This window comes from Carica papaya, chromosome 1, assembly GCF_054855325.1.
Source record: "Carica papaya isolate Zhongbai chromosome 1, ASM5485532v1, whole genome shotgun sequence".
NCBI classification, from domain to species: Eukaryota; Viridiplantae; Streptophyta; class Magnoliopsida; order Brassicales; family Caricaceae; genus Carica; species Carica papaya.
In genome coordinates, this window is record NC_142309.1 from 10,738,563 (window position 1) to 10,757,881 (window position 19,319).

General features: G+C 35.2%; 1 protein-coding gene across 1 annotated transcript in view; it reads right to left on the bottom strand.

Annotated features, from left to right (window-relative positions):
* Positions 1 to 1,230: 1,230 nt before the first annotated feature.
* PEL1 (Eukaryotic release factor 1 (eRF1) family protein) overlaps positions 1,231 to 19,319 on the bottom strand; it is a 61,744-nt gene continuing 43,655 nt past the window's right edge. The window contains exons 12-16 of the mRNA XM_088219164.1: positions 13,128 to 13,200; positions 6,332 to 6,370; positions 6,145 to 6,239; positions 1,697 to 1,803; positions 1,231 to 1,613 (exon numbers count right to left, since the gene is read on the bottom strand). Coding sequence (XP_088075290.1) covers positions 1,540 to 1,613; positions 1,697 to 1,803; positions 6,145 to 6,239; positions 6,332 to 6,370; positions 13,128 to 13,200 — 388 coding nt within the window. The 3' untranslated portion in view covers positions 1,231 to 1,539. The remainder of the gene's footprint in view (positions 1,614 to 1,696; positions 1,804 to 6,144; positions 6,240 to 6,331; positions 6,371 to 13,127; positions 13,201 to 19,319) is intronic.

Here is a 19,319-nt window from a genome sequence, read left to right on the forward strand (position 1 = left end):
ATTTTTGTCATCTTTTTTTTTTCTTTTAGTTTTTGGACAAAGGTTTCTTTTTTTTAAAAAAAAAAAAATCAATTTGTTTGATATGGAGCTAGTTTTAGAAGGCTAAATACAAAAGGATAAAAAAAGTTAAATCATCGTAATTGAATTGATTATTACATTACTAATAAAGAAATCTAATAATTAAAGTTTGTATAGTTTATTTGAATGTCACTACTTCAAATATTAATGAAGATATAAAGTTTGCAACTATGTAGATATATTATAAATTAGTAATAACCATCCTATAATGTTTGATTCAATAAATATAAAAATTTAAATCATTAGTATATTAATAAAATTATAAGAACTAAATTGAATTTAATCCCAGTTAATCATAATGTATCTAGGCAAAAAGAATATTTTATGTTGATAAAATAGTAACAGCGAGATAAAAACTCAGACCTAATTTGTTGTTGTTTAAGAGAAGAAAAAAAGTAACAGACTTGTTGGAAAAAAGTGTTGTTTGCATAGCAATAAAACTTAAACCATTATGCGTGAAATTGTTTTTTCCTTATTAATTAATTTTTCTTTGTACCAGTCAAATAAAAGTACATAATCTTGTCATACCATGTATCATTAATGCTATACGAGATATACTAATCTTGTGACAAATTATGTCATCTTATGCAGATAACAATTTAGAATGTCAAACGAAATTGTCCAGAGTAATTTTTTTTTCACTAAATTCTCGATCATATTCTGATGGTTTCTCAATAACAAAATCCTTATTTCTTAAACCTAATTATAAAATTTTGCTTTTATTCTTCTGTAAAACTGATATTAGTTTTTATTTTCATGTCCGAATTACTTTCCTTTTACCTTTTTTACTCATTATGTACGTGAAATTAAGGTATTGTTTTAGCCCACTTTCTCAATATACATTAAATAAAAAAGAAATATGTGTTGCAGGTCAATTAAATGACTAAAAAATAATTAAAATGTAAGAAAATAAGCAATTACATCTGCAAAACACAGAATCTCAAGACTTTGAATTTATATGGTGAAAAAAAAAACAACAATAAAATTATAACAATGGCTGAAAATATAGAGATGCATAAACAATAATCAATTTTCTACTACTAAACATGTCTCATTGTTAGGTATTTACAACCTTAAACAAAAAAGGAACCCATAAAATTTTAGGAGCATTACCTTAAGATGTTCGTGATTCATAGAGATGCAAATAAGCAATTGAAGAAAAAAAAAGAAGAAAGAAAATTTATTATGTCATCAGTTCTAGTACTTTTGGGGGCAACAAAACAAGCGCCATATTTTACAAAGACACACAATGAACTAATTTGGGTGTTTGACAATGATGATACGACTGCCTAATCATTATTATGGGGTCGTACTGCTTCATAAAATAAAGTTGAAACATGAGCTGCTGACTCATTGGACAAAGACAATAACCTTCCGAAATATGCACAACACATTTCTAACTAATGTTAATGATAAAATTTAACTTACAAGAAACTGCCACAAGTGGTTACACAGAGGGTCTCACATCTCTATATCCTCCAGGTCTGGTAAAGGGAATCGAAGAATTGCAGCAATGCCAGTCAACTGCCCCAGCTCTGTAATAGATAAAAAAATCATAATATGGTCTCAAATCTCAGAAACATCAAATTAGTACTAATGATATTTCAGGTGTTCTCACGTTCTCCTGACACATGCATAGACGAAAATACATAAGCTTCTCCACCTGAATCTTTAACGGAATTCACCAGATCCACATACTGCTTCCTTGTTTTTATATCAGAATTCCTGCATTCAATTTGATAAGACACCTCCTTAAAGCTGGCATGCTTACTGGACTTTCAGGTTAAAACAACCAAGATGAAAAATGATGAATTCTGATTATGAAAGTTTATTGCAAAATTTACAAATTTTGGAAGCTTTGATGAAAGAATTTTGGATGTCTTCCAGATTTGTCTTTAAGTTCCTTCAAACATAGTAATTCAATTTGAATTTCAGAAAAATTTATCTTGAGATTTATTTCTCAAAAATAAAGGACCTAGTTAAGTGACCAACTGAGCTTATTAGATGGGAGAAGTTACCAGCTGCGCTAAATGCCATAGATCCAGAAATAAATTCATTTTTATGTTTGCTGACTCCTATCCGTCTAGCGAGCAGATCTCTACTCTTGTTAACCTTGAGGAAAGATGAAAGATTTTGAGCAATAATAACTTTTTTCTAAATTTGTGCAGCTAAATCACCTTCCCATTTACTTTTGCAGTGCTCTTTGTCCCATGGGTTGCGAATCAGCACCCTTCAATGTCTCAACTAAATCTGGGTGATAAGCTGGCTGATGAAGAACTTGAAATAGAATTCATATTAAACTAGTTCTTTTTTAATTATTATTATTAGTATTATTAAATATCTTTGACGCTGTCTCACTAGAACTCCTTTTTAATGGCTACATCAGCAATCACCAGCCCCTTATGGAGGAGCATCAACAAAAGCATCCAGAGTCAGAAGTCGCTAATGACTCCCACACCAAATACAGTGAGGTATTTTGTTTTTTTGTTCCACACTCTTTTGAAAGGTTGTTTTTGACCACTCACTTGACCAGCTTGGTTTGACAACCTCCAGAGAAATTTCTAAGATTCTCCCGAGTGTTCTACCAGTTTTAGGTCAGTTTGGTTAAATCTGTACCATCAATCACTTAAGAGTAAAGATGACAATCTTTTTCAAAAAAAGTATAATATATTCGGAAGCACCAACAGAGTTCATAACTCGTATACGAAAGTATTTATTATTTTAACAGTATGTCAATTAAATTCCCAAAATTCTCGCTAGAGTACATCGGATGATCACTTAACAAAAATTCAAAGTCTAGAACCTAAAATCCCTGAATATGTCAGAATTAGATTTATCCCATCGAAAACTCTTCTATTTCTTTCTTTCCAAATAACCCAAAAAGTAGCCAAAGGATGAGTTTTAATCTCTTATCACCTTGGATGCCTCTCCAAGATCATAACTCCTCCTTCCCTTACTGAACCTACCACCACCTGAGTAACAGCCAAAAAATGCTTTCCTGAATTGAGAATTAAAAGAAGAAATCTAAATGATAACTCCTCCAGGTTTACTAAAAAGGTAGGGGCAAATAAAGTGTGTAAACTCAAAGAAACACTTTAAGACTCAAGCAACCTCTCAAGCATGGTTTGGAAAATTTGTGAGAGTAACGCTATCCATGGATGCAAGCAGAGTCAAGGAGATCAAATCATGTTTATAAACACTTAGGTTCAAGAGGAGTTACAGCTCTCCTAATATATGTGGATGATATAATTGCGACAAGTAACAATGAAAAGGAAAAATCAGTCCTCAAACACTATTTACCTAGAGAATTATAGATTAAAGAATTGAGAAAATTAAAATATTTTCTCGAGAAAAAAGTGATCCATTCAATAATTAGAATATTCATATCATAGTAGAAGTATGTCAGTGATCTTTCAAAGAAAATAGGGAAGATGGGAAAACAAAAGAAAATGTTGAAGTTAACAAGGAGATATAGCAAAGACTGGTTGGAAAGATAATATACTTATCACAGACAAGACCAGATATTACTTATGTAGTGAGCGTCATAAGTCAGTTCATGTACAAATCCAAAGAACTACACTTGCAAGCACATAAAGTACTCCACTACTTGAAAGGGACACTAGGAAAATATATTATATTCAAAAGAAATAACATATTAATTCTTGAAGCATACACTAATGCATATTATGTAGGATTAGTTGTTGATAAGAGGTCCATCATTGGCTATTCTACTTTTCTTAAATGGAATATGGTCATGGTGGATAAGCAAAAAACATAATGTTGTAGCCTGATCTAATCCAGAGTCAGAATTTCAGGCGATGATTTAAGAGATATGTGAGCTTTTAAGGTTGAAAATAATCTTGGAAGATTTGAAAATTAAATGGGATGAGATATGAGACTCTACTGTTACAATATATCGACAATCAATATTGCATACAATTTAGTGTGACATAACAGGGCCAAACACATTGAAGTTGTAGACATTTCATTAAGGAAAAATTGGATAGTGGTTTGATATGTATACCATATATGTCCACCACCTCATAACTTGTCGATGTGTTAATTAAAAGGTTGTGTAATCATGGATTTCAAGCAATTATTGCTGGGAATGAAAAAACATCTATTTACTAGCTTGAGGGGCAATGTTGGGAAGTACATATTAAGTGTACTTAACGGGTATATTTGTACAATATCACACATGTAATTAAGTATATGTGTCCTTTATTCATGTGAAGCTATATATATAGGACCCTGGTATTTAATGAAATACACGACATTCTATTTTTCCACAAACCTCAATATATTGAGACTAAAGTTGGCGTGCTCATATTTTATGTTCAGATTCTGGGAATTGTATAACTTGATAATCAGTCTCAGTTCCTCGTTTAACCCACTTATAAACCTTGATATAAAGGTTTCACTTAGAAAGGGGTTGTTTTTTAACATAACAGATCTTAGCTCAGAATGTCTCTTGGTACTCCATGATGGTGCTCTCTCGCTTCAGCTTGTCAATTCTTCTGGAACATCAGGTACAGTTGGATCCCTAATCTCTCACATAGTTCTTCGAATATAGCCCACTCCACTCCACCATTTTGTGCTTGTCGACCTTGATACCAAGTATTAGGTTTTTCTCTAAGGAACAAGACGAAATTTTCTATTTTTTGCTCATTCGGAATCCCATACACTTGGAAATACTTATCTGAGCTCCTTAGCCAAGATCTTGATAGGTCTCTTCAGAGGTAGGAATATCAATCCTGAGTCTTATGGCCTACTTCCAGCATCCTTGGTTCTGGGGTGTGAGTAATACTCCTAGTTATGGTGGAGGAACATAGGAACACAATCCTTGCTACAGAGTGTTGGATGGTGCTGGCAAGTTGTTAATGGAGGGATGCAAGGTTAACATAAAGCACATGGTCTCCACCAGTAGAGTCTGTAATTGGGCCTTGTTTTTTGCCAGCTTAGCTTCCAATTCTGACTCTAGTTTGGCAACCATGGTAGATTTCATTTCATGGAATCTTGTCAGAGTTGCTTGACTCTTTGCATCAAGCCCTCAATCTGGGTCACCTTGCCTGCTCTGCCATACCCCCTTTGCCTTTATTTTTCGCCAGCTTGACAGTGGATGATGTGGTCTCACCAAGGTCATCTTGCTCCGTACTAGTTTGTTGGGAAACTGACAATAGATGTCCTTAGAGGTCTTTAGGTTAAGAAGATATCCATAGAGAATAGGAGGATATGAAAATGATCAATTTGAAAATACTGTGAGAAATAAAATAAGGTATAAAAAAATGTGAGGTTAAGAGAGTAAGAGAGAAGAAAGAAAAGAGAAGGGAGGAAGAGAAAACTTGGGCAATAATACAATGATTCCATTCATGGCCTTTTCAATTATGCCATATAATTATATATACAGCTATTGCTATCAATCATGAGTAAGCAATAACAGTAGTATTTCCTTAGTAAGATGATAGCTATCAGCAGCCTACCAATCATCTTGATAGTATTGTCCTAGTACCATACTACTAAAGAAATAACCTAATCTAACAGTAAATTAATTTGCTAGCTTATTTCTCTGCTGCTTGAGTGGTTCTTGACACACAGCTATCTTGCAAACCATCTATTTTTCTGTTGCACTTTCATCCACCATGATAAAGCTATGCACATGGAAGGGGACTAAATCTGCAAAGGAACATATAAGCATTTGACATCTTGATACCTTGGCTGTGGATTGCATCAGGGAACTTTTTATTTTAAGAGCTTCTGCTTCCCTTTTGCTAGCCTTAGAGACTTCTATCCTGGATCCTATGTTTTTGGTTAAGGGTTATCCTCTTACTTGGGAGGAGAAATTAGGAAGTTTTGTTCATATCTTACTTTTTATAAATTTAGCGGTAATCATGATTCAAACCGAACATTCCTGAGTAAAGAGTATCCCAACAGTAATATCCATGGTGAGTAACCATACCGGTAGATGCTACCTCTTTTTTCATATTTTCTAAAAAAAGATGATCTTGTCAATCTCTATCTTTGTTAATCCCCTGAATTCTTTCTTGTTTCCTCCAGGAAAAAACTAACCTGAAGAGCTCATCTGTAATAAGAAGTGTCTGGACTGCCATCCGTTCATGAGCAACCTCTACATGCTTTGGCCCATAGCATGCTCGAGCTGGATCCTAAATGAAAGAGATGATTGAAGAAAGTAAGTGACAAAATTGAAGGTGGGGAATGGGTGAGAACACCATACGTTTCAAACATAGAACCTGACATTTGAAAGCATGTCAAAAAAGTCCTTGAGAACTTGGATCTGAAAAAGAGAAGAAAACAGAACAGTTTATTACAAAGGTGAGGAGCCAACAAACACAGTACACCTTAATGAATTACAAAAAACCATCAAAATATTCAGTAATTTTAACATCTGCATTTTTTTCCTCAGTGACTAGGTTTAACGTCTATTGCTTATTTTTTTCCAGGTTATTTAAAAAGAAGAGCAGATTAGCAAGGTCTGCCACTAATGTACAAACAATTATTAAAGTTGACCAATATATCAATTAAACCTCCTCCAAGAAGAGAGAATGGCAAATATATATGTATATAATATATATAAATCTAATCAAAAGAGCTCTCATATTCATCTCCTTGGATTTATTCATTTTTTTCAAAGGAAACATTGAAAAGTTCATTAAACTAGAGGCACCAAGGGGGTGCCACCTTCAACAAAACTTTACAAAATAGTGCTACAAGACAAGTTCAATGAGGTCAAGTAAATCAACCTCATTGCTAGTGGGATGACCCTCACACTAAAAACAAAGAGTCCTAAGCCAATTGATGTGAGCATGGATATGAACTATAAAGAAAAGACCCAATCCAAAGAAAGAGAAAAACAAATCCAACAATCCAAGGACACAATGGTACTTACATCTCAGTACAAGTGGAAGAGAAAATCAAGTAAAAAAAAAAAGGGGAAAGCTTTTAAAGAACCAAATCCTGGTTAAAAAGGAAAGATTATGGCCAGCCCTAAACTTCTATTTATTTTCTCCTAATTTTTTTACAATAAATTAAGATCTTCTCTATTAAAAAATTTCCAAAAGGAAGGATTCTATCTAATCTAATTAGTCAAAATCTTCTTAATTTTTATTTATTTTTCAACTAAACCAAGATTTAATTTCTACTATTAATTTAGGAGATTGTTTTCCTTATTATTCACATGACCTATAATAAAACGAAGTCATCAATTCACAGTTGTATTCGTTCAAGTTTGAAAATAATAAAATTATAAAATTTTAGTTTTCGTTAACCTTCTTGTTGAGTAAAAATTGATTTAACTTATCAAGATAAGTTCTTATGGCGTTTTATCAATCTCTTTTGTATTGATTTTAACTTATTAAGCTTACATCTTGTGGCGCTTAATCAATTCAAATCACCATCTCAATTACCTTGATTGACATTCACGTGTTGAAGATAGGTCAAATAGAGAGGATTTGTTGAGAATTTAAACATTCTGAACACTAGAGTATATGTGGAGTTTTTAATCACATTAGTTAATTATGGGTTTCGCATTTGATATCAGAGCTCAAACTCGAAATAAATCTTACTATTATGCATATTTTATCCTTACATATTTATTATTCTTCGTAGTAAAAAAAACCTATACTTTGCATCCGCTCATATATATATAAGAAAAAATCATATCCATATTGTTCTTCTTGCAATCTATGTTTCCTTCTTTCGTTGTACTTTTGTTCCAATACATCTCCTAGTAGCTAATTGTACTGCAGTTACTTAGTGTCATACATAAAACACACACTATTTTCATCCGTGTGTTTGAACTGTTATTTTTAGAACTGTTTTACCATTTTCTTTCTCTAGCATTCCTTGAGGTGTTGTAAACAAAACTTATCTTGATTTAAAGAAATTCAATTCTGATATTCAACTTGAAGGAAAGAGATTGAGTGAAACACGTGAGAGAGTGTTATTTTCTTTACTAACCATTTCTTACAGATTTTAGCAATGACTTTATACAACATTCCATATGATGACATTTTTTGGAAAAAAACAGGATTTGTGAAACTCCAACATAAGAAGTGTCTAATTCGAGAATGAATCATTTTTAAAGAATGAGAGGATGATATGAGCATGGACATGAATCATAAAGAGAATGCTCAATCCAAAGGAAGAAGAGAACAAGCCCAACAATCTAAGGACCTAATGATACTTACATCTCAATACAAGTGGAAGAGGGACTCAAGCTAAAAAAAAAGGAAACTTTTAAAAAACCAAATCTTAGCTGAAAACGAAAGATTATGGCCAACCCTAAACTTCCATTTTTTTTCTCCCTAATTTTTCTACAATCAATTAAAATCTACTCCATTAAAAAGTTTCTAAAAGGAAATATCTTATCTACCCTAATTAATAAAAATCTTCTAAATTTTTATTAATTTTTCAATTAAACTAAGATTTAATTTCTACAATTAATATAAGAAATTGTTTTTCTTATTATTTACATGACTTACACTATAAATAGGTTATCAATTCACAATTGTATTCATTCAAGTTTGAGAATAATAAAATTATAAAGTTTTAGTTTTCAACTAGTGAGGTTTTCGTCAACTTTCTCGTTGAATGAGAATTGATTCAATTTATCAATATAAGTTTTTGTGGCATTTTATCCATCTCTCTTGGATTGATCTTAACTTATCAAGGTTTCATCTTATGGTATTTAATCAATTAAAATCACCATTCCAATTACCTTGGTTGACATCTACGTGTTGAATGCAAGTTAAGCAAGAAGGGTTTGTTGAAAGTTTAAAGATTTTGAACACTAGAGTATATGTGGAGTTTTTTATCACGTTACTTGATCATGGATTTCGCATCATCAATGATCCTATGGAGAGAAAAATTCTCAAAAATTTTTCTATTTCTTCTTAAATGACCCAAAAAGTAGGTAAAAGAATAAGAAAAAAATACTTTTTTTAGAAAAAATTCTCAAAAACTTTTCCATTTCTTTCCAAGTAACCCAAAGAGTGGGTGAACGAATAAGAGCAAAAAACCTTTTTTGGACCTCGCAACAAGAAAGCAACTCTAAGCCCAAAACTCATTCTTCAGAGGCTCACTAACCACTCATATAAGGATCATCAAGCTGACAGCATAGTCCCAAAGTCTTCTAGATTGCACCAACGAAGTAGATGACTGAGACATTCACATTCTCTTGCATAAACGCATCTTTTAGCCATATGTCTACATCTCTTCATAAAAATGTCGATGATGAGAATTCTTTCCCAAGTGAGTTAACATACTGAGAAAAGAATTGTACGAGAAGAAGCTTTCATTTTACATTTCTACTTCCAAGGAAAGGCATTCAAAACCTTATCATGGATTCGATAGTGCCTATAGAAAGATTTGACAGAATTTATCTTCCTTGTTCAACTACCAAACTAGTATTTCGCCCTTAAAAAGACTCACATACACCTTATCCAAAGATGAGAGAAAAACTCTCTATTCATCAATTTCCGAATTACTAAGGTTTCCAAGGAGGCAACATTCCAACATATATCACCACTATACAATTCAAAACAATCATCAACCTTCACCTCATTGAACCTTGTGATAGAGAAAATGGCAAGAAAAGACTTCTTCAAAGACAATCATCCCATTAAGAGTCCTTTTAAAAGAGGATCTCACTCACTATTTCCCACATAACAAAAAGAGATCCTTAATAATGTTCTAGTTCCTCCTGATCATTTTCCATGGATTTGCCCCACCTAGCGCTTTAGTAATTCACCCTCCTTCCACATAACCAAAAGGTTAGACAAAGGAATACAAAATTTTATGACCTCTACAAGCATCTAGTCCTTGAACCGACATTCACTTGTCACCAAACACCCAATATCCGACTTAAGATTTTACGAAATCAAATCTAGTACACCACAACAAAAACCAAAGGACACACCACACAAGCAAGAAATAGGACTCTCTCCCGCCTATTTGTACAAGTAGAACCATTAACAAGAAAACCTTATCTTTCGAAGATTTATCATTTATAAGAATCCTTTCCCAAGAGATTTTTTTTCTCACTATAGCTTGTCCAACTAGGAGGATTTCTTAGCCTCCATTTTTGTACCTATTTTCCATCTTATCTCAATAAAACTTCTTCTTTTATCCAAAAAGAATCCTTTCCAAAGTTGTTGCCATGCAACTTCTTACGAGCAAGGGACTCAACATCAAGGCTATATAAAAATGACCCAAGACTAAAAATCCTTGTACCACCTATTTTCCATACCAGATGATCATTTTGCAAGTAGCCACACACTCAATAAGGTTACCATAGCTTTCCATCTTGCAGCCATTAACATTTCAATATTATCAATATCCCATAGTTTGATCAGACCTCATCGAGTCTCCTTGCATATTTTATTTATATTGAGAAGAAATACCACTTGCATCTAGCAACACTAAAGAGATTTGGGGAAAAGCACAAAGAGGAGCATGCGCATACTGTTATGGTCAATAGCATAACAAAAGAAGAAAAGCAAAAAAGAAGGCTCACAAACCAAAGCAGGAAAGCATGGTGGTGTTTCTTCTTTTTTGAGTTAGTGTAGGGTTTCTGTTTTAGAAGTTGTAGAAAGCCGACTTATACAAGAATAAAATAAAATAGGAAATCTAGTTGTAAAAGGAATAAATAGATACTTTAAATTTTTTAAGAAGAAGAGAATTAAGTAAACAGCCTTCCTTAAGATCTAACTGGAATGGGAATCAATCAGCTTTTACAGTTTTTTCAAAGAAAAAGAGAGTGAGTAAGCAGCCTTCCTTAGGGTATCTGGAAATAGGTATTATGGTTTTTCATATTAATAAGTTCTTTCATCACTAAAGATCAAAGAATAATTTATCAAAAAGAGGTTTTAGAGTACCCAATAGAAGGGTTCACTCCAAGAAGTCCCAATCATAGGACGTAAAAGCCAAAAATCAAATAAGCTTCAGGCTTGCTGCAAGGTTCGACGATAAGACAACCCATCGCAGTCATGGTTGGTAAAAACCTTAGAACAACAATTTGAGACTTTCCTCAAGCTCTAGCAAGAGAATTGTTTCACATGGAAAATAGACAGCATAAATTAAAGGTGCAGATCAAGAGCCCCTACAAGGAGCTCTCAGCAGACAAAGCAAAAGAGAATAGCACCATTGATGTAAGCAGCAATCATCGAGGGATGTACAACACCTAGGGACCAATTATGCCACAGATGGAATGAGCTTCTTCTGCAAGTTACAAAACTGGATTTCCCATGGTTTGAAGGGAATATGGACCCTTTTGGTTGGTTGAATTAATGCGAGCATTTCTTTCAACATCAGCAGACAGCTGATGAGGAGAAGGAGGGACTTTATTTGTTTCAGTTAGAAGGTGACGCCCAGCTTCAGTTCCTTAAATTTCAACATGAACAGGATAAGTTGGGAAGATTTTAAATATTAATGCAACTCGCATCATGTTTCTACAGTGTGTAACAGCAAACTAGGCAAGTTGGTGAAGCTTCACCAAACCAGCACTTTGGACAACTACCAGCAGTGGTTTTGAATAGCTTGCTGCTATTGATTCTTCCCTCACTTTAGAGTTAAAAGCTAGAAATTTCTTTCAGCAGCTTACAGGAGTACATTGTAGTTAAATTTGAGCTCCAATACCCTATAGATCTAACTATTGGCAAGAATTTACGAATGGCAAGGTGAAGCTTACACTCTCCCAAAGAACATTCCAAGTAGTTGGTCAAGGCCACCATTAGTTAAACAATTGAGGTAGAGTTGGATGAGGGACATCTAAAAGGGTTGCATTATGATTGTCATCAAAGCTTTGTCCTGCAACACTGGTGTAAAAAATATTTTAGTTTGAGCCAGTCCGTGAAAATGACATGGAGCCAGAGGTGACCCAAGATAGATGATCATTATCACATAATGTTATGGTCAATAACCCACGAGGAAGAAAAGTACAAAGAAGGGGCCCCACAAACCAGAAGCAGAAAGGCATAGTGACATTAGAGCTCTTTGTTATTTCGGTTTCTGGTTCTGTTTTAAGAGTTGTTTAGGAATAAAATAAAATAGGAAGTTGAGCTTTGTAGGAATAGGATAATACAAATCTAGTTAGAATAGGAATCAGTTAGTCCTTAGAATATTGGAAATCAGTATCAAGAAGACTATGCTTAATCCTCCAGGGACACTCTCAAGTCTCCAGCATGAATAATGAAAGTTGAGAGCTCATGATCATTAAGCACCATATTGAAATCATCTGAACCCAAGGACGATCAACAAAAGCTTGACAGAATCCAGATAACTCCATAGAAGCCTCCTATTACTAAACAATAAACACTAAAAAAGTCCAGCACAACTCAGAAATTTTGTTCTCACTTCAGCACAACTCAGAAGTCTTTTTCTTAAGAATAGAAAGAGGTCTCCCAAACTAGAGATCCACTAACTGAAACTTACTCTTGCTCCACATAATGAGGATCCCTCCCCTTCCACCATACCTCCTCCCCAAGCTCCCCATAGAATGGCTTGGCTTTCAACCCCAAATCCTTCCCCTTTAGAACATCATAAAATTTGTAAAAGATGAAAGGCAGCCAAAGGAATAATATTATTTTTAAAAATTGAGAAAATTAATTCTCTCTTTCAATAAAGAGAGATTGGTCAATTAACAAATATAAAATAAAAAATAGATTCCGTTTGGCACATGAAAACAGTTTATAATTTTTATTTTCTAAATTTCTAGATGTTTATACATAAACGTACATATGGTGCTATGTGCATGTGTGGTCTTAAAGTATAAATGTAAACAATTTTTTTACAGAACATTAAAGACAACCTCTTTTTTCTTTTTTCTCAACTTGTGCTATTTTTAACTTTCATTTTCCAATTTTCCACACCACAAATGTTTTATAAATTTGTGGTATTTGCAATTACCACAAATTTTTGCATAAATACTTATATGCATTTAGAAGCTAAAAGCTAAAAAATATTTTCTTTTAACAAATGGAGCCTTCATTTCATTAGCAAAACCAAGAGGAGACAAACTGTTAATCTAACATCACCTCTCGTGCTGCCTTTGTGTCCTTTATGACATTCATCACATTAGGAGCATCAAGAACCTCCCTCAAACTATGCCTGTGTATCAAAATTGACATTACAGGATAATGAGAAACATGTAAACATGTATCTATTTATGTCAAAAAAAAAAAGAGAAGCATGTATCTATGAATAGCAGCATGAAACTCAATATATCAAGCAAAAAAGTAACAATCCAAAGGTCATGTTAGCAATTCGGTCTAATCCAACTGGGGAGACAAAATGCCAATAGGCAGATCATCTTTCGAAATGTTTGTCCAGATGATAACATGAGATACCCAAATGGGAAACGCAACAGAAAACCTATAATACAAATGCAAACACATTTCTGATAACTCAGGCTTAATATGATCAACCAGGGCTTGTGAGAATACATTCAAAAATCTAAATTGTGAAGTTATAAGAGTTTCAAGATGGAAACTTAATCAGTATTAGAGTTTCAAGATGGAAACTTAATCAATATCAATGAATTTCAACAACTTAATAAACCTATTGATTTTGACTAAAGATTTTATATAGCATAAGTATAGTATAATTGGAAAAGTTAGAAATTGAAAAGGTTCATATGCTTATTCTTTAACAAGAGGACAATGGGGAAATAAGGCCAAAATCTACCATGACACGGTTGGCAAGACCAGATATCGAGCATGTGGTGATGCATAAATATATGTATACATATATATATTATAGGAAAAGAAAACATTATTAAGTGTTGGAAGTTGTTTACTTCCTGCTTATAAGTAACTTTTAGCACTCAACTCTAATTTTCATGTCTAGTAACATAAAAAACTGGGTGCTTATTAGATTAATAGAAGTGCTTTAAGAAGCTAGAAAATAAGCACCATATTCTAACCTTTTAGGTTCTTTTTCTTATACCAATAAAAAAAGAAGTATTAGGAAAGACAAAAGAGTGTGAAATACAGTGATGGAAGATAAAATATCCTCCAAAAGCCCTCTAAAAGAAAAGCCCCAGCATGCAATTAATATGTTATTGCCTCCCAACTCCTATGCAACACTGATATAGGCATATCAAAGGTTCCCCATGAGCCATTACATGACGAGGCTAGAAATGTCATCCTATTCCACAAAACTTGGATGTGATATGATCCTAAAAAATTCTTCGATTTTGCATGACTTTATTGTCGCTCCTACCAAAGAGGTTTAGCAACTTTTCTCACCCTCTCTCCATTGAAGATTCAAGCCCATTAAAGACTCCAAAAGAGGAAGCACCCAAGTCAAACCAACTGTATCGAACAACCTTGTCCATTGCTTTCATGCTACTTCGCACAGGAGGAATAAATTATTAGGTCTCCTTTTTCCTACGATACAAAAAATGTCCAGTGAAAGAGATCGACCATGATTGCAAATTTGCAACAATTTATTAGTATTGAGCCTATTTAGAATAGTAGTCCACCAATAGACCTTCACCTTTTAAGGGAGTTTAGCTTTCCAAAATACATTGGCAAAAGGAAGGTGATAGCTAGTTGGGTCTCGGGTTATGTGGTCAAAGAAATATCTGCAAATATAGGATCCTGAGGGTTGTAAGATCTGAATCCTGCTATTATGCTGCTGAGAATAATAGAAAGTTTCTAACACGTTAACAAGGGTTTAACATTGATTAATCTCCCAAACACTTAGAGTTTTATGAAGAAATAAAGGTTTCAGGAAACAATAATGTTTGTGTGAGATCCAAAGTGGGTAATTGGTGCATTATGAAGTGATTATATATTATACAAGTGAAGGAAGTGACTGTGCTATCGCCGAGCCAAACTCTCCCAGAACAAGACTCAATTAGCAATCTCCCACTTTAAGCTAGGTAAGAGGAATGTATAAGTTCTTGCTTTTAAATCTAACTACTTTACTTAATTATTTGCCTATTTATACTTCTTTTTATATTAAAAAAAGGTATCATTTTACGATTAATGATATATATATTAATACAAGTCATAACATACTTTTAATAAATATTAATTTTATTATTTTTTAAAGAAATAAATTTTACTTCTTCCAATCAACACTTTATCTAAATACATAAATGTTTATTTTTTGAAATACAAATTTACTTGCTTTAACTAACTGATAGCATATGGCCATAATAGGAATTTCTTTATTGTTGGATTATCTTTTAGCTTATTATTTAAGAGTTATTAGAGTTAAGAGTTTATTCTTATTAGTTTTATTTTTTATTTGTATTAGAATTAATATTCTTAATTTTACTAATTTAGTATTTCCTAATTTAATTCTAGTTAGGAAGAGATTATCAAATAATTTTATAATTTCACTTATTAAACATTCAAGTATTCAATAATATTTTTGAGAATTTTTAGTAATTTATTGTGTGACTCAATCAAATTTAAAGTCATGCTTACGAATTCTAGGTGTGATATCTAGATTTTTCCCAAATTCTTAGTAGGCAAATTAACTCTAATTTGTCATACATGAATTTCCGAGGTAAAAGTATCTTGTACTTTATGAAACCCTACGCACAACAATTCTAAACCCATTTGGAAAAAAAAAAAAAATCAAAAAACTCTAAAACAACCATGTAACACCCAACATTTGTTTTTATTTTTATTTTTATTTTTATTTTTACTATTTTTTAATATAATTATTTATTTATTTTATTTTAATTTAATGAAAAAATGGGTAAAATTTTATTAAGAATTAAATTGAAAATAATTTTAAAAAAAAATGGTGAAAATTTGGGTTCTAAAGGTATTTTTCGAAAAAAAAATCGGAAACCGCAAGTTAAAACGCAATTTAACAAAAATTGCGCCACGTCAGACGCTCGGTCAGCAACCCCGACCAAGCAGAACGCGTCAAGTGGCAAAGGTGCTGATGCGGGAGGCCACATGGGCGATCCGCATGCGCGCGATCGAACGGCTGAGGTCCGTTCCCACGCGCACGGACGGCCCAGATTGAATCACGCACGGACGGCATACATTGAATCGCGATGAACAGCCCAGATTCACTCCCTATTTAATCGCGATGGGACGGTACATATCAAAAGCGATTGACGGCCCAGGTCAAAAGCGGATGGATATAAATAAACTCATCCGCACCCAAACCCTAACCCTAGCTGCCAGAACCCCTCGCCGGAGAAGACAACCCAACTGCCGGAGAGCCGACCGCCGCCACCCGCGGCCGCACCGGAACCTTTCCCGACCGCCAAAAAAGGTAAAAATTTTTCCTTTTGCACGAAATTCAATTTTAAATCCACCCATGGCCAAATCTGAGTGAAATAATCGGCCAATTGGCCGGAAAACGCCGCTGAAACCCGACAGCGCCGCCGCGGGAAATTTCACAGACCGCCTCCGATGAGGCCCTTCCTGATTCCCGTTTCGTGTAATTTTTCCATCGTTGTGATCACCGTTTTCCTCTCTACAGATTGACTGAAGCGAAACACCCAACCACAATGTGAGCCGAAGGAGCTGCTGTATCGGAGAGCCCCGCTCCCGGTGAGTTTCGGTTTTTCGTATTTTTTCGACCCATCGAGGCCCTTTAGCGTGTGTACTCGCAGGAATCGATGTAAAATCGATCGAATTCGGCCGAAAACGATCAACCTGAGATGGACCGCTGCCGTGGGCGGCGGCACCGTCGTTGGAGCACCTAGCCTATTTCGATTGCTTCTTACCGCATAAGCTGCGTTGAGATGGAGGAACTGAGAAAACAGATCACTGAATTGTAGGACAGTAGTTTTATCAGACATAGTGTGTTCCCTTAGGGTGCCGGGGTCACTTTTGCTAGAAAGGGAGATGGAACGTTGAGGCTATGTATTGATTACAGAGGATTGAACAGAGTCACAATCAAGAACAAGTATCCCCTTCCCATGATTGATGACTTCTTCGATCAGTTGCAGGGTGCGCAGGTCTTCTCCAAAATAGACTTGCGTTCAAGTTACCATCAGGTGAAAATCAAGGCAGAAGACATCCTCAAGACATCTTTTCGAAATAGGTACGGACACTATGAGTTCCTGGTCATGCCATTTGGACTAACCAATGCCCCAGCCATTTTCATGGATCTAATGAACAGGGTCTTCAGACAATTCTTGAATCAATTTGTTATCGTGTTCATCGATGACATCCTGCTTTATTCAAAAAGCAAAGAGGAACATGCTCACCATCTAGCTCAGGTTTTGCAGGTTCTCAGAGGAAAGAAACTGTATGCAAAGTTGAGTAAGTGTGGATTTTGACTTGAGCAGACCACCTTCCTAGAACACATCATATCAAATGATGGAGTATCAGTCAACCCTTAAAAGGTTGAAGCGGTGCTCGGCTGGGAGAAATTGGCATCAGTTAAAGAGATCCGTAACTTTCTGGGAATGGTAGGCTATTACCGCAAGTTCGTAGAAAGATTTTCTATTCTAGCTGCTCCCCTAACCCGACTCAGAAAGAAAAATGTCAAGTTTGAGTGGAATGAGAACTGTAAAAGAAATTTTTTAAAACTAAAGAAGCGGCTGACTACTGCACCTGTGCTGTCCTTACCGAGCGGATCGGGGGGATATACAGTTTACAGTGATGCTTCCTATCTAGACCTGGGTTGTGTTTTAATGCAGTATGGGAAGGTCATAACCTATGGGTCTAGACAGTTAAAGAGTCATGAGAAAAGCTATCCCACCCATGACTTAAAATTTGCCGCAATCATACACGCCTTAAAGACTTGGCGCCATTATTTATATGGAGAGACCTTTCAGATCTATACCGATCACAAGAGTTTGAAACACATATTCACTCAAAAAGATCTCAACATGCGTCAAAGAATGTGGATAGAACTTCTTAAGTACTATGATTGTGAGATCTTGTATCATCCGGGAAAGGGCAACGTGGTAGCCGATGCACTCAGCAGAAAAAGTGATGGTACATTAGTCCATTTGATGGTTTCAGAATACAGGCAGATTGGGGCCACACAACAGGTTCGGCTTCAGGACTTAAGGAGAGTCACGTGTTAGGATCATCGGACCGTTCAGCCTAAATTAGTCCAGAGAATAAGAGAACCTCAGTCCGCCGATTCCGCCCTAATAGCCCTTAAGAAATATGCAGAATAGGGAGTTAGCTCAGAATTCCGAGTCTCCGCCGATTAGTTGCTCAGGTTCCAGGACAGGATGTGTGTTCCAGGTGACAGTGAGTTAAAGAAAAACATCATGATAGAGGCTCATAGCTCAAAGTTTGTCATGCATCCCGGAAGCACTAAAATGTACCAAAGTATGTGACCCCGATTTTAGTGGAACGGGATGAAATGAGATATAGCTGACTTTGTCTCTAAGTGTTTGGTATGTCAGCAGGTCAAGGCAGAGCATCAGCGTCCGGGCGGGCTACTTCAGCCATTACCGATCCCAGAATGGAAGTGGGAACATATCACCAAGGATTTCGTGACAGAATTACCTAAGGCACGCTCAGGACATGATGCCATCTAAGTAATTGTCGACCGGCTTACCAAGTCTTCCCACTTCTTAACCATCAGAATGACTGATCCCTTAAACAAGTTAGCAAGAATGTATATTCAGAAAATAGTCAGATTGGATGGAGTGCCAGTGACAGTGGTGTCCGATAAAGACCTCAGGTTCACTTTTCGGTTTTGGAGTAGCTTTCAGCAAGCTATAGGAACGAAACTGTCCTTCAATACTGCATTCCACCCTCAGACAGATGGACAGTCAGAAAGGACAATCCATACACTTGAGGATATGTTACGAGCTTATATCCTTGACTCCGAGGGCCATTGGGATGACCATTTACCCCTGATAGAGTTCGCCTACAACAACAGCTACCAAGCGAGTATTGACATGGCTCCGTATGAGGCATTATATGGACGCCCAAGCAAATCGCCAATTTGTTGGGAAGAAGTGAGCGATAGAAAACTATTCGGCCCAGATCTGGTAGAGGAGACTACATCCAAAATAGTTAAGATCAGAAAAAACATTCAGACGGCTCAGAGTAAGTAGAAAAGTTATGCGGACACCCGGATGAGAGATTTAGAATTTGAGAAAGGCGACCGGGTGCTCCTTAAGGTCACTCCTTTCAAAGGAATCAATAGGTTCGGCAGGAGGGGAAAACTGAACCCCCAATTTATTGGACAATCTGAAGTATTAGACAGGATTGGTACTGCCGCCTACAGACTAACACTGCCTTCAGAACTTTGTAAGGTACACAATGTGTTTCATG